This window comes from Ambystoma mexicanum, chromosome 8 (assembly GCF_040938575.1).
Source record: "Ambystoma mexicanum isolate Mex_15411 chromosome 8, UKY_AmexF1_1, whole genome shotgun sequence".
Taxonomy (NCBI): domain Eukaryota; kingdom Metazoa; phylum Chordata; class Amphibia; order Caudata; family Ambystomatidae; genus Ambystoma; species Ambystoma mexicanum.
In genome coordinates, this window is record NC_090929.1 from 1,400,493,580 (window position 1) to 1,400,517,558 (window position 23,979).

At 42.0% G+C, this 23,979-nt stretch overlaps 1 protein-coding gene across 1 annotated transcript in view; it reads left to right on the top strand.

The window, feature by feature from the left end:
- The window catches only part of HPSE2 (heparanase 2 (inactive)), a 2,768,318-nt gene extending 2,755,159 nt beyond the window's left edge, over positions 1-13,159 (top strand). Inside the window, exon 12 of the mRNA XM_069611539.1 lies at positions 1,667-13,159. Within this exon, the coding sequence (XP_069467640.1) occupies positions 1,667-1,832 (166 nt within the window). The 3' untranslated portion in view covers positions 1,833-13,159. The remainder of the gene's footprint in view (positions 1-1,666) is intronic.
- The last annotated feature ends 10,820 nt before the right edge of the window (positions 13,160-23,979 follow it).

The window sequence follows — 23,979 nt, forward strand, 5'->3', positions numbered from 1 at the left end:
AAGCCTGCACAGAGGTTTCTTGTGTCGCTGCGCAAACCTACTATGGATCATGGAAAACTAAGTTTCTCATGCCGTTGCACGAAACTACCACAGATGAAAAAAATACAAAGTTTCTCATGCTGCTGCACTAAGACCTGCACAAAGTTTCTAATGGCACAAACCTAGAACTGGTCGAAAAAAGAACTGCACAAAGTTTCTCGTGTCGCTTTGCGAGCCTATCACAAATCGAAAAACCGCACAAGGTTTCTCGTGGCACTGTGCAAAACTAGCACAGTTCAGAAAAACCCACACAAAGTTTCACGTCTTGCTGCACAGACTAGCACAGATCGGAAAAAAAACACCCGTGCAAAGTGCCAAGTTTCTCATCGCACTATAAAAAACTAACATGGGAATGAAACACCATGCTCTGCGGGAAACCGCACAAAACCAGGCAAGTGGGAGTGGAACCATAATGTTTATTTTGCAGAACCGGCGGAAGCGGGTTCCAGTGCGCATTCCACTTGTTTTGCTTTGCGGGTGAAAATTTCACTCAGCCCTAGGAACAACACTCAGAATCTGCTTCTGGCATAATTAAGCTTCTCCAACAAACTAATGTAGCCCTGTGCATACAGGTGGTTTCTATCCAGAGCCCTGACTTCGTATTGTTTTACAGAGAGGGCCTACGGAGTTTCATTGCCTGCTGATAAGCAAAGTACATCCCTGTAATTCTAGGATCATGATATCTGTTCTATCTGGTAGAGGAAGATCCTTTCTGTACCCACTGCATTTCTGTGACTCCTATAGGGTCCAGCTCCCAGACGCATTGATCTCCTGCATGCATGCTGCATGCTGTTGCTACATTACTGCTAATTCCTATTGAACATGCTTAATACAGCAATACACAGCATCCTCCATTTGTCAAAATAAAGTTGCAATATGTCAAGAGATTGAAATCAGATATCTTCTGGAAGACAAATAGGTTGTGTCCAAGATCTAAGTTAAGGCAACAATTAAATCCTTAATCAGGATTTACTTCATCTTCCGGTGTAGTCTTGATCTTCATCATACACTATGGCGAGATCTAGTTGATTAGTTTAAATCCTCAAGTCGAAGAGTGCACTTTGGTTGTTGTTAAATTGCAAAGTCAGATATTTATTGAAAGAAAGAATTAACCTTTTGATGAATTTACATTGTTAAGTTTAGTTAGAGAGCCCAAACAGGAAGAGGGAAAGACCGGATAGATGATGTCAGTAACCAGTAGAATCCAATGGTACTCACAGAAACAGAGCGGGAAACAACGTGTGTTGTTAATCACATGGCGCAGGGTGAAAATCTGGATGCTTTACTTAATTGAAAAAAATGTATGTATTGTTAATTTATAAAGAGCCATGAGCAATGTGCAAAATGCTTTATAGTGCCCTATATGAAGATTAGAGGCCATTTGGGAGGTTAAAAAAACTCTACACTTTTCTATGTTGGTACAGAAGACATGTTCTCTTTTTCCTACTGTCTGTAGTGGTTGAATGGTAAGGTAAGACATATTGACGTCTTGGAAAAAGTTATGTACATTATTTGTGTAAGCTTCTTTTTTTTGTGCGTTATATCAGCGTACAAATAATACTAGTAATACTACTAATAATAATAAGAGTATGACCAAATGTGTCTTTTTTGTTTATTTACTTACTAGGTCTGTACAGTTAAATGGACAGCTTCTAGTGATGGTCGATGATGGAACTCTACCAGAACTTAAACCACGGGCGCTTCGACCTGGCCGGACATTGGTCATCCCTCCACTAACTATTGGATTTTATGTGGTCAAGAATGTCAATGCTTTGGCATGCCGATACCGATAACTCCATCCAAGAATTTAATTGTCACGGAAGAACCTGTACAGCATGTTTTGAACATTCAGTCTCCCTAAAGGGACTCCTCCTTGCAGGGTCATTATGAATGTGTCTCTACATCTTCATGGCCAATCGGAAATGCCCTACAGAACACCCCAGGAAACTCTAGGCAGCTTTCACAAGCAATCCCTGAAGGACCTAATGCCAGATGTTATGCTGTTATTAAGAAAAAATGTGACAAAAAGGAAACAATTAGAGTGAGAATCAAATCTGTGGTAATCCAACATCACAATCGTATAAACATTTTTGGGTTCATGTTTGCCACCAACTTCTAGAAAGTATATAGAAATGAATTGCAATACTGAAAAAAATCCACGTGTTTGTTTCTTCGATTATTTATTTCATATAATGACCACACTGTTTATCTAGTGTAAGACAACGCAGAATGCATTTCCTCCATCAATGGTGAATGGCACAGTGGAAAGACCGAAGACTCCAAAAATGTATATGTGTAACTAGACATAATTATAGTTGACTATGTTATCTAAATTGAAAATGAAAGAAAGAATAGGGTATTTCAAAGTAGTACAATTGTGCACAATATGTACATTGGTAATCTGGTTTAGGAAATGTACAAAGCTAACTGTTTTATAATGCACACGTTCAACATGTTCATTTGCCATGTGAAGATGTAAAGCTGAGGCTCTGAGTACTTATATTTCTGCAATGCTTTAGATTGATGGGCGATGACACTCCGCTGACTTGTTGCTGCACTTTATGGGCTGAGCGGGCCTAAAAGTAGAATGCCTTGTAAACAACAATCCATCATATGTTTCGAACCCAACCCAACACAGCACTCAGTATGACTTGGGACCAGTTGCTTAAGTGTGGGAATTATGAAAACTATATTGGGGGGAGCCAGTGAACGACATAGTTTTAGTTTGTCATTGCTTCCGTTCATTAACTCCATACAAGAGAATTAGTAAGTAATTTGAGGGGAGTCCTTTTGCATTGATTTGTGATGTATTAATAGCAGTTAGGTGCAGCTCTAGTTGCTCTCAACACTGGTTTTGCGTTACAGCTGCGAGCAACCTGGGCAACTCTACTCTTTGTTTTTTTATGTAAATGCAACGGCCTGTCTCCTCGCAAGGCAACGCCTTTTTTTCTTGGAAACAGAAAAGGTCCACTTTTAATTCCGAAGAAGCCATGTTGCCATTTCCATGACAACCATGTTCATATGGTTTCTTTCAATGCATGAACGAAGTTTGAGCACCAAAGGCCTGATTTACAAAAAAATGTAATATGGGAAAGTCACTTTGAAAACATGTTTGTAAATCAGGCCCCAGGTTCACTGCATTTTGAGACCTGGGTCGAGCTAATCAAAGCTTTGCCCCTGTGCAAATAACTGAAGCAAATGAATGTAGTACCAATATTGCTTCTTAGATAATAAGGAATGGGGCAAACTGGCTTATGTTTGCTATGCAACATGAACAATTTATTTCAAGCTTTTATTTTCATGTAATGCGGTGAACAAACTGCAAAAAACAGTCTGGTTCATTTTTGCCGTGGTGCCAATCTTTTTAGATGGTACGGATTGTTACAAACCGGTTTGGTTCATTTTCCATTATCTAAGCATTTCCTCCATTTTTAACACCCATGCAAATCGCCACCCCTGTCCTGGTACTCACCTTCTTTTTGGTGACTATTAGTGGCCTATAACAGCAAATTAAAGTCCTTTGCCTTATTAACTGTCCTTATTTCGCACAAGTTTGCTGAGTTTTACACTTTCTTAACTGCCCTCCTTATTTCGCACAGGTTTCCTGGGTTTGACACCTTCTTAACTGCCCTTATTTCGCACAGGTTTCCTGGGTTTGACAGCTTCTTAACTGCCCTTATTTCGCACAGGTTTCCTGGGTTTGACAGCTTCTTAACTGCCCTTATTTCGCACAGGTTTCCTGGGTTTGACAGCTTCTTAACTGCCCTTATTTCGCACAGGTTTCCTGGGTTTGACAGCTTCTTAACTGCCCTAATTTCGTACAGGTTTCCTCGTTCTTAACTGCCCTTATTTCGCACAGGTTTCCTGGGTTTGACAGCTTCTTAACTGCCCTAATTTCGTACAGGTTTCCTGGTTCTTAACTGGCCTAATTTCGTACAGGTTTCCTGGGTTTGACAGTTTCTTAACTGCCCTAATTTCGCACAGGTTTCCTGGGTTTGACAGCTTCTTAACTGCCCTTATTTCGCACAGGTTTCCTGGGTTTGACAGCTTCTTAACTGCCCTTATTTCGCACAGGTTTCCTGGGTTTGACAGCTTCTTAACTGCCCTTATTTCGCACAGGTTTCCTGGGTTTGACAGCTTCTTAACTGCCCTTATTTCGCACAGGTTTCCTGGGTTTGACAGCTTCTTAACTGCCCTAATTTCGTACAGGTTTCCTCGTTCTTAACTGCCCTTATTTCGCACAGGTTTCCTGGGTTTGACAGCTTCTTAACTGCCCTAATTTCGAACAGGTTTCCTGGTTCTTAACTGCCCTAATTTCGTACAGGTTTCCTGGGTTTGACAGTTTCTTAACTGCCCTAATTTCGCACAGGGTTCCTGGGTTTGACACTTTCTGTAGCCACAGCTGCGGGTTATGAGGCTATGTTGTTACGGTTGATTAGGCCCTAGCGTTTGTGGCTTGAAAGTGTTTGGAAGATGAGCAACACAGTTGTTGACAATAGGATAGAATGCTTCCTGCAAATTTTACCAAGTAATTAAGTTCTAGCGAAAGGTAACTTTCACAGTTAATTTGCTTTGTAAGACTAATATGGCTGGAAAATATTACATAAGAGGTCTATTGATCTAAAATCGTAACTACACATTACACCCGTTCCTGTATGCAAGGACGAATAATTAGCCCTGCATTTTGGCTTTTAATGATCGTCCCTTTGCTCTACACATTCATACATGGTGAAATCTTCACATTGCCTCTTGTGTCATTTTTCCACATTTTCCAAATTAATATAGGTTGAAGCATAAGCCAATGTCCTAAATAGCCAGCCTCACCCATATATCTGGTCCGTATAAATAAATGAATCACACCGTTTTAATATTAATATAACAAACCCCTGAACGAAACTCAAAATCTGTGACTTATTGTGCTGTAATAGCAGTACTCATAATGCAAATTAATCTAATTTGATGATGGGGAAGATCATATTTTTATGCATTTTAATAATCTATTTGCCTGCTAGAATTTTTTTGTTTTGTTGAAATAATTGTATTAGGATTTACAGACCAGAAAAAAAACCAAAAATGCAAACAAACAAAAGTAGTTCTTATGTAAATTAGTTCAGCATATTACTGAAACAATAATACAAGAAAGGGTTGGGCCCTCCCAAGTGGTAGTAGCCCAGAAAAAGAAAAATGCAAATAAAGATGGCCGCCATGAACATGTCCAAGAGAACTACGAGTAGTAATTCCTTCCGCATTTTTATTGAGAGCCATCGAAGTAGCACTGTGAGGTGGGTACCCAGAGCAGCGAAAGTCAGGAAAGTGGGAAGAATGATTTGACAGTAGTAGGGGCTGATGGGAACCAGAGATGGTAAGGTCTTCACAGACGTGTGGGACAGGGTCGAGAGGCACAGTTTTGGGAGCGGGCCGTAGGAGAGAGAGAACATGGTGATGCGGCCGAGGATAAAGTATGAATAGGTCAACAACAGGGTTCGAATTGCAGCCCCTTATAAGGGGGTTAGTCTCTCATTATGGCTAAGGCTATGGCGCACCTCCCGGGTACTAACAACCCAACACACTTATTACAAAGTTCTTTCTATTAGGTAATAAGAATCATCGGTTTATACATTCAAATTAGTATGTGTGTGATAATGTTTGAGGACACTGCTCCTATAGATACTCAGATTTGTTGCTATATTGCAAATGTACATAATTAGAGGTGAGGGGCAAAGGGGAATGTGGCTGTTCCTACTTCTGAAGTATACGTGTGTACATTTGGATATAATACCTGGCTGTGTCAAGACGTTGCAATACAAGTAGTAGGATGATTTCTTTAGTGTGAAATGGCAGTCGTGGAACGTGTTAGAACATTTGAAAAGCGCACACTGTAAACCTATGCACTTATGGGCACAAACAGATGTTTTCATCAGGGGAAACCGGACAATGTGAACCAATTAAACATTTACATTTTCAGATGCTTCTTCGATATACAAAGATGCATTCAATGACCTTGGTAACAGGATTACCGCCTAGTGGTATCACACTACCAGCACACAAATTCTGGTGGTACTGAACAGTTCCACTCACCCTTTCTCTAGTGGCGCGGTCATGTAAAATACGAAAGTCAATATTCTTATTCTGAGCTGTGTTTGAAGGACTGCTGGGTTGTATAGGATCTGAATATTCCAGTCTAGAACCAGGAGTAGGCCCTAGACTGCTTTGGCGAAAGCGCTATAAAAATAACAAATAATTATCATGTAGGAAGCTTTGAATGTCTGCCATCAGCAGACCAGAGCTGCCCAAAATAAAAAGGAAACTGGAAATCGAGTGAGACAGGTGGAGAGGAATGTGTTTTTTGTTCCTTTTCTGTTTGAGGTTTCTGCCTCAGGAGACAAATCAACATTGTTTGTTTAAGAATGGTGGCCAAGTAGGCAATTTTGAGGTTAAGCTCAAAGTATCAAAAGGTGCAGAAAGCGTCCTCTTCCTGTGTGTGGCACACTGCATGCAAGGAGACTGAACACAGGTCTGCTACGCTTTAATGAGTCAGAGGATTATATTTCTTTCACCTTGTACAATCTCATGCTTCCGATTGATGTGGCAGCCAATCTAATGTCTTTAAAGAATACCATATCACTCAAAGATTATCAATTCATTCTACGTAAGTTTATATCAATGGTTCCTAAGGTTTTTGCCCATCCATGCATAGCTCCTTTCCCCAAAGGTTTTGTAGAACATAAGATCCTTTCCGTGTTTTAGATGATAATTCTTAAATAACGTGGTTTAAAAGATTCACTTGAAAGTTAAAGAAAGAACGAACTCCATTGGCTTAATATTAAAATATTAAAATGTAAATTTAACATGTCATTTTTAGTACACTATCGCATTACGAGTATTATAATATGGTATGTGGTGTTTACATATTTTAATTGCTATATTCGAAACTTTGGCATTGTCCCACACGATATTTTAAATCTTCTCACACGTGTGGGGCCATCTAGAAATTAAGGAGCCATATATAAAGTGAAAAGGTTTAAGCACATATATACTCTTTTAGTTTGGATATTATCAAGCAGTTGTCCATGCCATTTGGACATGGGTGCCTACATTCCAATGCTTTGCTATAACCCTTGTTTGAAGGAATGCCTTTACTACGTCTTCAGCTTGGGGTTCACCTTTGCCCTTGATGTTGGTGTTGCCATTTCTCTTCATGTCAGATTGGCTCTCCTCTCGTGTGTTTAATTTCCTCTATTTACTGTCATCTGATTGTCTCACCCAATCTTTCCCGTCCCACATGCATGCCAAGGTGCCCATGTGACGCAGGGCTCAATTGGCTCTCTTCTTAGTGTGCCTCCGATTGCCTTCCGTGTAGCACAACACTATCAGTGCTAATTCACCCTTATGTGTTTCTTCTGTATATTTGGGAAATATTTTAAAAAGTTATGTTGTGTCCCAACCTAGACCCTATGGAAGAGAGTAAAAATATGTCACTCCCTACATTTAACTTTAAGCAGATGATAGTCATGACATGTTTCAAAGTTACAATGTGTCTGCCCATGTGCAGGTGCTTTAAATTGTAGCCTTTTCGGTTGGGACATACTCCGATTTGCATATAGTCCTTGCCCTTCTGTAAACGCTTGACAAGCTGCAAAACAATGGTCTGGAGCATTGTCCAGAGCTATGCCCCAGGGTATGATTGCCATCCTCCGGTGGTTTAGCTTAAGTCATGCAGGTAGCACTGCATTTTGGTTTTGAAAAAAGCTGTTGTCATTCTCATAATAGCAAGCTGGCCAACCACACAAGCCTAAAATCATCTGAATTCAATATGGCATTGCTCAATTAACTCACCATTGATATGCCGCATATATGCATATGCCCGGTAGAAAGTGGCAATGAGTCTTCATCTGGTTTATTTAGAACCTCACGTCATTAGGGATCATATTACAATACTGCACTAATATCTCATTTCATCATTTCGGGACAAATGGCAAACGTCCTTCCTCCATGTCAGCAGTATTTTATATAGGGAAACAAGGGATTATTTGTAGCCACCTGTCAACAGAAGAAGATGTCTTTGTAATGCCAATTAGAGGTTTTCGTAATTTCTTGACCAGAGGAAGATAAAGGGTAACTATCGTACTCATTTAATAACTCATGTAACTGTTCTTGCTTGAGATCCCCAGCTTTGTAATGTGTTATTATTTAACAAATATTGGATGGATGTACCAATGGAATTCTGTATCTTACTCCAAGTCCTGTTACTTATCCAGTGCAGCCTATCCAAAAGGGGGACACGCACCACCTAGCCACTACTTACTACCCCACAGTCCAACAGGACCCTTAGATACGTGGATAAGAACCAGCTTCTCACAACCAACATCTATAGACTCTAATATAGGTGTTGCACCTTTGCATTCAATGCCAGCAGAAACGGGGAAACATACCCTCAAATATAGAGAATGAACACGGTGTACCATAGGTTCAATCAAACCCTCAAAACGCGTATTCAAATGTGCCTTCCTGAAAACATGTAACTTATTAGACGTCCCTTTTATGGGACCGTACCTTAATTCCATTTGCCCCAAGGCATCCCAAGCCTCCTAAATACTCCTCCTTGAAGCTGAGGAATTATCTGGTTTTATAGTAGGTCCAATCCAAGTTAGTGTTATTACGTCTGTTCTACCGTTTGGGTATGTAATAGTGTATAGCCATTCTTTGCCCTTTCACTAGCGAATCTGTCCATAATTACTAACATTTGCATGCAGCCCTCGGTCCAAAGCTAAAATGTTGATGTAAACTGTCACCAATTGCATATGTATTGTACTTATCACCCCACCCCACCCCGTTCTTGGTGCACTGTTTTCGTTTTTTCTGCTTGGCTTTTCAGGAACCTGCGACTATACTTAGCTCACAACCATTGGACATCGTTACACTTCACTGGCTTCCCTCCCATTCCCCTCTGATCCCCCCTCACTTGCTTTCCTTTCGTAATCCTCTTTGACACAACCTGTACTTCACTTCACAAAACATCAATAAAATAAAATGAAACAAGCCCAATGTTGATGTCCTCTATTAACAGCTGAACTATTTTGGTTGTCAAGTGGATCAGCTTCCCTATAGTCCTCAGTGCACAGCAATCTACAGAGACTAAGGGCATGATTCATAGAATGTTTTGCGCGCTGAATAGTGATTTTGCGCAGTGTTCCGCATGCAAAACTCCTTTTGTCGATTCATGGAACCAACTTTGCGTGCTTTTCTGGGACCTTGCGGGGACTCTACGCCGGTCCATCATGGCTTTGCATGCATTAGAGAGCTTTGAGCGACACTCCACGCAGTGTGGGACGGCCTATGCAAAGAAATAAATAGGGGTCAGTACATGCATATTCCGTATTTTCCGAGCAAAATGAGGAAGACTGTGGGCATGTTGAGGGACGGGCCATGCAGTGTAATCTCCCCAGTCAAGCGCAAAACAAACCGAATTCATGGTCCCTGCAATTGACTGTCCTGGAATTTGGGCTATCTTGTGACCTCTGTGCTGATTTATCTGTTAAGAGATAAACAAATGGATGCCATCTCTGCTTGACTTGTGTTGTTTTTAATTTAATTTTGTGATGGAGAAAGTTTTACCATTGACTTGACAAGGACGCAGGTATTGGTGCCAGCTGTTTATGAGTAGCAGCAATTTATGAAAGGGACACGCATATGTCTAAAATACAACGGAATGTGTTCTGTTAAATAATTAGTAGGAAATCTGCAGCATAGCGCTCAGAAAGTGCTGGAAAAAACACACTCTCTCGTTGTTGAGCTAAACGCCATCAGCCCATTAAGCCTAATATTCTTTCAAATCTTTAAGATGTGCTGGGTAGGCTCTTCCAGACAGTAACATATGTAAATGGTTTCTATACACATGAACTATATGCTTAAATGCCCTACTTCTAATGAGCACTGATTAGGGGTGATTGTGATAAGTGCACAGACTAGGGTGCATTCTTATTATGCATAATGCCCTTCATACCGTTAACCTGTGTAAGGGACAACCAAAAGGTCCTAGATAGGTGGAGTGAAAATACAGCCATGCTCAATGAACTGCAAGTCGTTTGGAGAGTAGCTGATCCCAAACCCATACTTTACCGGGTCCATGAATAAGGTGCACATTAGCTTCTGTCTACATGCATTGACCTTGCCTATAGTTCCACAGGGATTGAATGATCGGGTGCTCACAATAGTGTGTGCGCTTTAAATGGTCTCAGATGCACAAGCACCACCTTCACTTGGGCTGTCACGGCTTTCTGAATCGTCCCATTGTGTTGATCATTCTCAAAATATGTTGATATTCTTCAGTCAAAACAATCAGGATTCCAAAGTATGGTAGACTTACCAATATAATTGAGTAAATATATCCTGATTTTAAGACGAGTCATAGCTAGATCTGTTTGAAACCTGGGGCAATATTGACTCTAAGTGCCTTATTTACAAAAATGTTTTCAATGGTCCTCTCCTATGTTAAACATTTTTTGTACATCAGACCCTAAATGTCTAGCCTTCGCTCTACTGCTAACAGTGACAGTGCTAGGTATTGCTCTCGATATGTTGTGATATAGTGGCTCATGTCACCCCAAAGCGACTGATTCCTCTGAGTCTGTCTTATTGTACACGGCAGGCCGCTCCTTCAAGGTGCTCTATGGATCAGGTGACGCAATTGCATCACGACAACCACCACAGAGCCCTGAGTAGCCATTGGGTACGCATACATGCACTTGCTTTATGAAACAGCACCTTGCACATCACACATGCGGCCAATAACTTTAATTGTACCTTTGCAAACTAGAAATATTGTTGTGACCGCTAGTATAATTTTTACAGATAGGAAAAAAGGTCACAAATCATCTTTTGAAATACTTCTCACTTTAGAAACTGCAATAAGTAGCAGGTTGCTACAGTCAAATGGACAAGGAACAATTTTAGACTAGTTTATGCTATATACGTGTCAATAAACCAGGTTATTAATATTCCCTCCATGCTTGTTTTTTATTAAAGACTTTTAATAAGTGATGACTTTCAACTCGTATTTATATTCCTTGCACGAGAAAACAATAGAGAACGAATAGGGAATTTTATACAAACATGATATTGCAATTTGGAATAATAAACAAAAGAGGGGCATGCTATGTTTGAACAGCTTTATAATTGTTGGCATCAGTTTTCAAACCAGTGCCTTATATTTTAATGTGTGTTTAATTTAATGTAAATTGTCTTCTTTTGCACGACCTTAAACGGGAACTTGATGAATGTAAATGTATTTTGATCGATTGCAAAGCGCTCTCTTTTTATTTTCCTTTCTGACTCACTTATCCTTTTTTGTTTTGGCGTCACCTAATGAAACCCAAATATTGGTGTAGAAGGGGAAATGGCACAGTGGAGGCAAAAAAAGTCTGCAGGTGTCCTTAAGCTCCTTAGTTTTGACACAAGTTGCACTTTAGCACTGTCCTCAGTTTTGAATCCGGTGGGAATTCAGCAGTACCATTAGTCTGCACCACCATTACATCTGAATCCCAACATTTCAGCACCACACAGCATTGACTCATAGGTGGCCCTTTAGCCCAACAATAAAGTTTGACTCATAGATGGCACTTAAGTTAGGTGTCATGATTAGTTTTGGCTCATGCGTGCGGCATTAGTGCCACCATCACTTTTATCTCCGGGGTAGTGATTTTGCAGCAAACAGAGGTAGCCAAGGCTGTTACTATAGATGTATGAGATATAGTGGGCTACAGACCAGTCACAGAAAGGGACTAAGATCCAGGAGATCAGGGAGTTGCTGTGGCCAGGGAAGTGGATGGTCTCTGCACTCCTTTCTCATGGTAGTACACCTTCGGCCATGCAGGCTGCCCCCTTGGTCTCCCTGCTTACTAGGGGCGTGGGAAGCTTTAATACTCCCATCATTTTGGGAAAAGTTCCCAACTTCGCAATGAAACCAAGTTAATTTAAAACTTTGAACCGTGTGTGTTTGTGTGTGGTGGGGTGGGAGGATATATTGAACTTTCAGGTTGGTGATGTTTGCCTAGGCATGAAACTTCCCACACCCGAAATTAGACCTGCGAGGAGGCCTACAGGCTAAAAAACTGTTGACTTCGCCAATGTTGTTTTTATTTTGCATCTATCTCTTCCCATCTAGTTAGCGTTGCCCTTCCCTGAAAGGAAGCACAGCATAACCTTTCCTGAAAACATATGTACGGCAGGGCACGCTGAGCATCGATTTTCCCAACTTCATTTAGTCTCTCATATTACAAATGCTAATATATTGCTATTTGCATTCATTTTATCACAGCTATAATTGGGAACATTACAGTAGTTTTCAACGACAACAATACATATTGCCCCCGCTGCACCGTCTCCCTCCGCCTCCACCCCCTCGACAAGAAAAACATTACCAAGATCGGCTGCTCATATATATATATACATAGCAGGCAGAGCAAAACTAGTTTACCCTCATTTGTTTAAGCAGGTGCTGCTGATTAACTTCATGTGAAGATATTGCAGAGAAACGTGTATGAACTCCACTACAGCATAAAGGTCAAGACCAAATATAACCGTTTATAAATAAGCTGATTTAAAGTTGGGGAGTGGTACAGTGACACAGTAGCAGACTGCTACAATCTGCATAGAACGCCAGCAAGTGCATTCATACGAAGAGATGGTTGTCCAGGTCTCTGCAGATGGCCATAGAGCTTAGTTAGTGGCGCATATCAACAAGCGCAACAAGGTGGGGGAGGAGGCCATACTGAGAAAAGCAGGGCAGCAGCGATTCACAATGGCGATGACAACTACTGTACATGGTTTATGTGTTTTGTAATGTTTTAAATTATATTTCCTAAATCCAAAAGAAAATCTAACACATATGTTAACTAGGAGTTAGTACAAATTGGAGCACGTTGTAAGCTGTTGTACAGAATACTGTATATTCTTTATCTAGGTGGACTGTTCTGAGGCTGATTTTAGAGATGTTCATATTTTTGTCCAGAAAAGAACATATTTTATTGAATATATACATCTGGCGACTGCAGACATTGTGGGTGTAAAAGGTGTTTCATATTTTATTCAACTATTGAGAAAATGTTAATAAAACATTTAAATTCAACCTCTTAGTGTCACTATTTTTGTGATGCAGTGTCTTCTATTTGTTAACAGTGTAATCATCTCTGAAAACACGTTCCGCCATGCAGATTGATTTTAGTTTACAGAAATTGCATGTTCTCTTCTAAAGAAGGCAAATGTCCATATATTTTGTTAAGACGTCAGACGTAAATGTATAGACCAGACTGTCCACTGTATTATTAAGGTCCTTTCTTAAATGTATTTGGTGACCACAAAGCATTCTCCACCACGGTTTGTGAATAGACCTTTCTCTGGGGCGTGACGATATGGATAAGAACGCAGGAAAAGTATTGATTGTTCAGTAATGGTAACGGCCCCCAAAGCCAATCCGGTTAAAATAACAATTGGCCTATCCAAAAGAGGGAGTATTGTAAATGTATTTCTCTTTTTCTTTTATTGTTCTACGGATTATATGCTTTGTAAAGGTTTAACAACCAAATACAAATAACAATTGGCCACTTAGTAGTTGTGACTGACCTCGTTCTTTAAGTGGACCTCAAGAATGTAGCAATCATGCTCCAACAGGGGGGCGTACATGGGCGTTACCAGTCCGACACCCTGAGCCTAGGCCTAGGCATGGTGGATGGAGACAAGTTACAGCTTGTCTTTTATACAACCATGTGCAGTTTTTTAATGCTACTTATGCCAGTTTTACTTTCACTGTACCACAGAGACTGGGCCACATACATTTTTGAATCATTAATTTAAAATCAATGATTGCATTTGCACAGTTTGATTTTTTTATTTCCTTAGCATATGTAGACATGTTCAAATACCCAATAAAAGGAAAAAGAACCGTAGCATTAAATCTCAGGAAAGAAGGCATGATTGTAGACACTGGGAGGGGCACAACGGCTATGCTGACCACCTCCTTTTTTGAAGGGGTCCAACATCCCTATTTAGTCTGGACCATTAGGTAGGGCTGTAATCGCTGCCCATGTGCCAAAAATGTTGCTCCAGGGGGTCAACATATGACAGAGCTGGGATGTGAGGAGAGATACACCGCCTGTGATTGTTTGATTACGCTATCACCCTGCACGGCCGTCCCCCCCTCTTTCACCCGCACCTCCGGGTTCTGAGCATTCAAATCATTCAGACACCTACCCACTCAAAGTCCGCCATTATTTCGCGAGTCACAGCACTTCCCGCTTCACTAGAAAAGCCGCGCATGGCTCATACTGAACTGCACGTCCCATCCTTTAGCCTGCGGCCCTGGCAAGTCACTGGGTCCATCCAACATTCGGATCCTAACACACTAAGAGACTGCAACTCTTACACGTCGCCGCACAGGCACGGCCATGTTTTTTGGCCCCTCATTTCGATGATCTCGGGTCACATTGGTGTTTCCTTGACTCTCTCCTTCAGTCATTCACTATCAATACACCAACGACAGCTCCGGCTCAGAATCCGGCCTCTAATGATCTTGCCACTCTATTTGCGAGGAAAAAGAAACTGGTAAGAACAGACTCACACGGGCAGCTAATGCTAGAATATCTCAAAGCCGGTGTGATCCCTGAAGGTCTTCAGGTTAAAAACATACCACGTGCCTCTTTGGAAAACCCTAGGTTCATGACCAAATTCAGCGGCGTGGGCAACAAGTGCTCACGCGACTGAGTCATCCTTGTGATAGAAACTGCAGAAGAGAAAACAAAAACCCAGAAAGAAGAACTTCATGCTCTAGAGGAAAAAATCAAAATGAAAATGTGATTCCAGATATCAAGACACAACTAGAAAAAATCAATGAAGAAATAACAAAATTCCATAAGTTTACCATAGACAAGAAACTATGGAAACTTCAAAACGATATAAAAAACTATAAAGAAGAAAAAACGTATCCCTACCTTGTGACTGGTTTTTATAACCAACTTAATCAAAACGCACAACTTTTTCCAGTAGCTGAAATAGCAGTGACTCTGATTCCACCAACTCAGCACCATCTACTTCCAACAAAGGTCCGAAACAACAATTTTTTCAAGGACGTGGAAAACGAGGCTTACCGAGACAACAAGGACAACATCCACTGAGAACACGACAATGGATGCCTCCAGTGAAACAAACATCGTAATAGCAATGATATGATATGATATGATATGGCATTTGTAACGCGCCTATACACAAGTGTTTCAAGGCGCGACGAGGCAGGGAGGGGGGAACAAGGGGAAGACAGACAACGATCCTACTAGGCCAGGTGTCATTCAGACCGCACAAGTGCAGGGGTAGGGGGAAGGGAAAAAGTGCAAGGGGAAGGGGGAGTGCAGTACAAATAAGTAGAATAGAAATAAATAATAAATAAATAGGGCCAGCTGGTGGCAAGTGCAATGTAAGTGCAGACAAGTGCTGGGGGGGGGGGCTGTAGTGATACAGAGACAGTTCCGCAGTGCAGGGGTTGCCAGGGAGGCAGTGCACGTGAAGAGTGACTGGGCCCAGGACCGAGGTCGGTGAGAGTGGCCCAGTTGCAGAATCAGTGCAGTTTTGGTGAAGAATTTAGCAGGGGAGAGGGAGAGAGAAAGCAGAAGTGAAGAGGAAGGTTTTGAGGTGCTTCCGGAACCGGAGATGTTTCACCTCAAGTTTCAGGGAGGCAGGAAGGCTGTTCCAGAGGGAGGCCCCTGCCGCGGAGAGAGATCTACCCCCAGCTCGTTGCTTCGAGAAGCGGCTGACCCTGAGGGAGTTGGAGACGGATGAGCGTAGGGCTCGGGAAGGAAGATATTTAGGAAGAGAGAGTTGAAGGTATTTAGGCCCCAGGCCCCAGAAGGCCTTGTAGACAATGCAGAGGGTTTTGAACTTAATCCTCGCAGCCACTGGGAGCCAGTGTAGAGATTTCAGTCCTGGAGAGATACGGTCCCTGGGCTTGAGGCCAAGGACAAGTCTCGCAGTTCTGTTCTGGATGAATTGCAGAGGGCGGAGAGTGGAGGCAGGCAGATTAAGATAGAGGCTGTTACAGTAGTCCAGCTTCGAGAGAACCAGGGCTCGGGAGACAGTGAGCTTCTGGGGGAAGGAGAGGAAGGGAAGAATACCACTGAGGAGGTGCAGCTGGTAATGTGACTTCTTAGAGACGTCAGATATATGAGGAGAGAAGGAGAGTGTGGAGTCGAAGATGACCCCGAGGTTTTTTGCCTTGCAGGTAGGAGCAGGAAGAGGGCCAAGAGAGGCCGGCCAGAGAGCTGCAGGGAAGGAGGGAGTGGGTGTGCCGATGAGTAGGATCTCAGTCTTACTAGCATTAAGGCAGACGTCATTGGCAGCACACCATTCCTGGATAGCAGACAGACAGTCAGAGATGAGGGAGGGAGAGGAGGAGGCCGAGGGTAGCCTGAAAATGAGCTGGGTATCGTCCGCATAGCACTGAAAGTTGGGGCAGAGGGCGGCGATGCGGTGGGCAAGGAGTGCCAGATACTGGTTGAACAGCCAGGGAGAAAGATTAGATCCCTGGGGAACGCCACAGGTGGAGAAAAAGATGTCAGAGAGGAAGGACCCAAGTTGGACCTGGGAGGGTCGATTGGAAAGGAAAGAGGTCAGCCACGCCAGAGCCTGACCAGTGATACCCAGGTTATCACGGAGACGGTTGAGCAGGATGGCATGGTTGACATTGTCAAAGGCAGAAGAGAGATCGAGCAGAATGAGAACACACGGAGTGTTGGAGTCGAGGTTCAAGAGCAGGTCCTCACTTCAATCTTCAATTTAAGCGACTACACCTTATCCGCTGATGAAACCAAGATCCTCAGCAAAGGCCTCAGCTTCATCCCGACGATTCCAGCAGACAGATTCATCACAGAGGTTGAACTACGCAAATTCTTCCGCACCATCAGACTGAAATACTTCTTCAGAGACAGCCCGGAAAAAGTCCCTCCTACATACACCGATCTTAAACCACACTCTGTTTTCACTCCCTTATCACACATGGTATGCCCCGCAATTCTGGCATACGAAACCGCATCCTCATGGACACGAAACAACTATTTGCAAAACAAATCAGATACCCATACAACCTGAGCAAAAACGAACGCCTAGCTCTGAAATCCCTAGAAAGCAACCATGATTTTCTCATAAAACCAGCCGACAAAGGTGGAGGAATTGTTCTATGGAGTAAGACCATTTACAGCACAGAAGTTCAAAGACAGCTATCAGACACCAAATACTTTAGACAAATATTGACCAATCCTACAACAAGACTGCTGTCAGAGATAGAGAGCCTAATGTGCCATGCATGCCAGGCGGGATGGATTGACCAAGACGAAAAGCTTTTCCTCATCAACCGCACCCCCCGTTTTGCCTGCTTTCTACCTCCTGCCGAAAGTACATAAAAACACACCAAGCCCCCCTGGAAGACCAATAGTGTCAGGTATCGGGTCTGTACTTGAACCTTTGTCTATCTACATTGATAATGTTCTCCGACCTTTTATTAATCAAATGCGATCGTATGTTCAAGACACCATTTCGACAATCAAGAAATTGAGCACACTGACAATCAATCAAGATGACTTTTTAGTCACCCCAGATGTAGAATCGCTCTATACCAGTATCCCCCAACATGAATGCATCGAGGTACTAGCCATGTACCTGGAGAAAAGACCCAAACTGGAACCACCAACAGCCTTCCTACTGGAATGTACCAGAATTGCCCTTACAGAGAACTATTTCATCTTTGAAAAGACCTTTTGTCAGCAATGCCATGGAACCAGCATGGGAGCAACATTTGCCCCGATGTAGCAAATGTTTTCATGGATTCCTTTGAAAATTAACTCAATCTACGATAACACCAACCCTTTTAACATCCACATCAGCTGTTGGCTCCATCACATAGATGATGTTGTGATGATCTGGAAAGGAAACAAATTACAATTATTTGTATTCCACATCTGGCTGAACCCACGGAATGACTGCATTAAATTCACTATGCAGCAAGACAAAACATCAATACCTTTTCTTGACCTAATAATCTACAAAACTACTGCCAACACATTGGCTACCACCTTATACAGGAAACCAATCTCAAAGAATACACTTTTAGAATTTAACAGTTTTCACCCAGCAGGTCTCAAAGAGAACTTACCTTTTGGGCAATTTCTCCGATTAAGACACAACTGCACCACCAGGGAAGACTATGACTGCACAAGCCTTGAACTATCCACCCGCCTGAAGGCAAGGGGCTACCCTGGACACATCATTTGCAGAGCTCTTAAAAGAGCAAAACATACTAGTAGAGAGTCATGTCTCACTCCCACGCCACTCCCACGCCACGTGTTGACCTTAAAGACAAGATTACTTGTGTGATGACTTACACACCCCTGAGCAACTCGATCAAAAAAAAACGTTCTCCGCTATTGGGATACCTTGCATACAGATTCTTTTAAACCACCAAAACCACGTTTTGCGTTCAAACGCAGTAGGAGCCTCAAAGACCGGCTGGTACACACCTATGAGGAACATGGTCCACCACCAAACCAACAACTGACACTATGGAATCTACCCCCGTCACAGCCACCATAGATGTGGAGCCTGCTCCGTCTGTTGCCTCACCAAGTATCTCAAAAACATTGATCTGAACGGGAAAACCTGGACATTTAACACCTTCAAGAACAGCAAGAGTAAATGGTCAGTTTAAGCCATCCAATGCCCATGCAAACTTCTCTATATAGGCAATGTAAACGCGAAATCAGACAACGGATCTGTGAACACAGATCGTGCATTATAATGCAGTACCCTACAAACCCATGGTGGCACATTTTCAAGCTAAAAACCACAGTCATAATGACATTTTCTGGTTTATTCTTCAGACAGCCAGAAACCCTTTTAGAGGTGGCAACAGAGACTTAGCCCTCCGTAAACCAGAACAACAATGGATCTACTGTTTAAACTCAGTTAAACAAGGTCTGAATGTATCAATTGAGTGGAACCTCTTCTTTCAGTGATTCCTCCACTCTTGCACACTACCCCACCATGCGTTGCCAATCAACCCCTCTCCACCAGCCTAGTACATGCATATTACCACACTACCTGCTCACTGTGTTTTAATTAATTGTTGTCGTCTCCTGCTACATTAATGACCACCCTGAGAAATGGTACCCAACGAACTTTCCAGCAACAAGACTACTATCTTCTCAATTCTGTTGTATATGTTCTAGCGAGATGACTACATAGCCGTTTTGCTGTGTCACATCAGAAACAAGCACCAACCTGTACTAGTGCTAGACTGTCTCGACCTGTCCGCCGAATGCATATTCATACACTCTTTGCCGACTGTGTAAAAATTGATGTCAACCACCCGTTGAGCTGGTATCCGATGGACTTTTTGGTAGTAAGATCACCATTTTCACAATTGTGATGTACCTATTCCAGCGAGATGATTACATAGTCACCTTCCCATGTCACAGTATATGTATACAACAATCTTTACTAATGTGAAACTTTGTTGAAAAGTAAATTGTGTTGCATACTACAAATAAGCATCAACCTGCACTAATGTGAGCCTTTATTGAAAGGAAAGTGTGTTGCATACCACAAGGAAGCATAAACATGTATCGGTTTGAAACCTTGCTGAAAGGAAAATTACATTGCACAACACATTACGTAGGTTTTTTGGCAATAACTGCATAAGTCGCCCTCTTTATACAGCATCAGTCTTAAACCACCTCCAACATAGTTACGAGACTAGGACCTGACTCGCCATACAACCTCACATTGTAGAACCAGCGGCACAATAAAGCATTATTAGTCAAATTGTTTTTTTCAATATACGAGCACTACCTTGCTTCCGCGACACGCATGCGCGAAGATAGAACACTACTCAAGAGCAGACACTGCTACAGCTCTTCACCCCCTCCTGACCAGGTAAGCCATGAGCGGATGCTATCACCCTGCATGGCCAGACCCCCCCTCTTTCACCCACACCTCCAGGGTCTGAGCGTTCAAATCTTTCAGACACCTACCCACTCAAAGTCTGCCATTATTAAACGAGCCACATCACTTCCCACTTCACTAGAAAAGCTGTGCATGGCTCATACTGAACTGCACGTCCCATCATTTACCCTGCAGCCCTGGAAAGTCACTGGGTCCATCCAACATTTGGATCCTAACACACTAAGTGACTGCCACTCTTACGTGTCCCTGCACAGGCACGGCCATGTTTTTTGGCCCCCCAGTTCGATGATCTTTGGTCACAGCGGTGTTTCCTTGACTCTCTCCTTCAGTCATTCGCTATAGTCCCCACCTACTGGCACAATAGCACTTACTTTTTCCGTTTTGGCACCAAAACAACGCTGCCTTCAATATAGTGAAGATACATCATACATCACTGCATCCCTTTTTAGGTACCAGCGGACGTCATTATGCTGCCACAGCAACCAGCTATTGGTTAAATAGCACAATGATTAATCCACTACGTCTGTCAATATACCAACACCAACCTTCCTGGTTCTACAATTTTCCTTTCAAGGTATGTTCCAGACCGTATTGATAGCCATTTTGTTGCCTTTCTTCCTAGATTAATCACTAGGTAATCAGATCCATTCTTTTTTAGATCCTCGCCACAGCAGGATCAGCCATCAAATTCACCAGTACCATTGGACCGTGTTCCCTTATCCAATCCTTTTCAAGAGACGACACCTCCGACGTAGGTCCTGGACCTGCAGCATCCCTTCTGTTCTACTCTGAGTCTATCCCGAGGTCACTCTTACCTGACAAACCCCATGTTATTCTTCTTCTACAGGTACATCAAAATACCTTTTTCATCAACTTTGTCCTGATGACAGTTCGGTCCCTTCAGACAATTTACCTTCATCCAGCCACATCTGTCGGCTACTCTTGTTCCGAATTAGAAACACACATTGTTAATTGTGTCGAAAGCAATTGCGTACAACTACTGCTAAGTAGTACATGAAAATGCACAAATAATTCTGCTACTAACCCTCACAAGAATGTGTAGCTAATTGTGTAAATGTGCCCTTCCTCTCTTGGTTTATGTTTATGTTTTAAGGCCTTATGTTGAAGTTTTAGGCCTGCAACTTTTTAGATGTTTGTCTAAATCTTGATTAAAGTGTTTTTTCTATGGATTCGTAACCCTCCCTTTTTGTGACCTGATCGTCGACTAGTATTTGCTACATCTAGTCCATGCTGCATCCTATACCTACCTTTTTTTTTTGCGTCTTTTCTTCCTGTGCACTATACATTTTTAACAGTGTACTCGCATGACCATTATTTAACTAAATACTTTTCTCAATATACTGAACCCTTTTCCTTTACCACTATGCCTTGAAAAATCTCACTTCAATTTGGAGTCCCTTTCTCAATCTCAATGGAGAGTTTGCTTTTAAATCAGTTATTCCCCTTTGTTTAACCTGGCAGACACTTTTCTATCCATCACAAACCCAGAGGTTCAGTTGTGATGTAGCCCTTCTCCCTGCTTTAATACAGGGTTCAGGGATTGTTAAACCCTTCCAAATTTCGCTTCCATGAGAGGATTTTTGGGGTTGGCAAAAAGGTTAGTAGGTAATTCCCAATTACTTTAACAACTATATTTATTATTTTATTATTTATGAATTTATATTGCGCCGAAGCCCACAGCCATTAGGGCGCACCAAAAAAACAGAAAGGACATATATATAAAACAGGACAAATTAACTGCTTAGCTAAAGGGGTGAGTAAACTAAAACATTAGCTTTCACTTGAAGAGGTGCGATTTCAGCATTTTCCTAAACATTTTGTGATTCCTTTCGAGCTTTCGTTCGATTGGAAGTCTGTTCCAATTTTGGGCTGCTTTCACAGGGAAAGCCCTGCCCAGACCATTAGACCATTTAAAGATCGGGCACTTGATCTGATCCAAAGCCTCTGATCTTAAGGATCTTGTTGGAACAAGATAGACTGGGGCATGCCCAAACAAACATCTCTGTACTAAAGCCAGGCTTTTGAAATGTATCCTATCCTTGACAGTAAGCCAGTGGAAAGCTATTTGGTCATTGGTGATATTCTCTCTCCTTGTTTTCCTCTTTATTACTCTATATCATTATTAGCGCTGGGAGAGGATCATAGATTTCAAATTTCCTCAATTTTGCACCCACCTTCTTTAACTATGTGGGAGTTAATTAAATTATTACTTAATAAGAAAACACTAGCGATCTTCTCCTGGATTCCCACTCCCTGAATGTCTATATACAAGAGGACATTCATTTAAATAGAACCCCACCAATGCTCTGTTCAGTTGGACAATTTTACTCACTTAGAATTTCTCTGGGGTCATGCGCTGGAGCAGTCAGCAGGTAGTCGGCAGGGATCCTGGGTCATGTATTTGGAAAAAATGGGATCCGGGGATGGATGGCAATCTGAAAGCCCTTCTATCTCTGCCTTTCATGGTTTCTCCAGATTTTAGTTGAGTTTTCTCCTGGTCTTATCCAATCCATCTTGAATATTTATATAGGGGAAGGCATTCATTTAAGTAGAACCCCACCAATAATTGGTTCTGTTGGAAAAGTTTACTCACTTAGAATTTCTCTGGTTTTCTGCGCTGGAGCAATCAGCAGATAGCAGAGATCGTGGGTCATCTCATTGGAAACTATGGTACCTGGGGTTGGATGGCAATCCAAAAGCCCTTCTCTTCCTGCCTCTCTTAGTCTTTCCAGATTTTAGTTTCATTTTCTCCTGGTCTCATCCACCTGCTTCTGTCTCTCTTGCAATTTTGGATCTCCAGCAGTCCCTCTCTGATGCTCTCCTTCTGCTCAGTTCCCAGTGTATGATCCGTTCTTTTTCTTCTCATCTGATCTGATGTCCATCTCAAGGCAGAAGTCCCCTTTTCAACTGTGCATCACGTTTTAAAATCTCAAAACCACACCCACAAAAATGTCTACATTAAAATGTGCCAGATTATGATTATCCTGATTGGCCAGGTCTTGTTTGTACCCTCGGGTAAGGTCTACCCCTTCCCTCTGATTGTTCTTTTAGTCACTAGGCTCCATTTGTGGAGTTTTGGCTCCACCCATTTGAAATGGCATTTCTGAACAACTTCAAATATGAAGTTAAAATCTTCAACATGATACTGCTTCAGATAAGTAGCAACTTACATATTTCTGAATTGGTCTGATCATGCCAGTTACAATGCACTGTCTAATGTCGGCACGTGGTTGCAGGTGCAAATGGCAGATTTTTGTGATTTCTTCAAAAAGGAAAGAAGCACCATGAGAATTTCTAGACATTTCTTTGATTCAATACCATACCACATTCCCAAATAATTTCATATCCATGATTTATCCTGGGAAGCTGTAATCTCATTTTAGCTAATAACTCTGGTTCCCTAGTTTTTGAGGATAGTCCTATCAAGAGATGGGGCTCTTCGTAAGCTTTCCGGTAACATTTAACCATGTCTGTAAGTGTCATGGTTCCCAAGTTAGTAGACGAAATATGATTATCCATATAACCTGTGGCATCCTATTAATTACATGCATATTTTTCACTTCAATTAACTTGCATATTCTTGTTTCCATGATCTGTGTCTAGAGCTGGTTATCTCTCACTGCTGACATAGCCTGCAATAAAAAACGTACAATGTTTCCTCCTATGGATGATTGGCCATTTGTGTCCTTATCTTTCTAGAGCAGATGGGATACTCCGCCGCCTGACTCATGTGACATTCTCCTGTAACATGTCAATTGTCATCAGCTCAGGACCTTGCCATAAAACTAAATTGAATTTTGACTAGTATTCAGAGTTCATGATCCATTATCTGCAGTTTTATTTACTCAGTGGTGGTCATCTCACCCCACTAAGACCTTTTTCCATGCACAAGCGCTGCCCCTTTCCTGGCTCTGTGAGCTT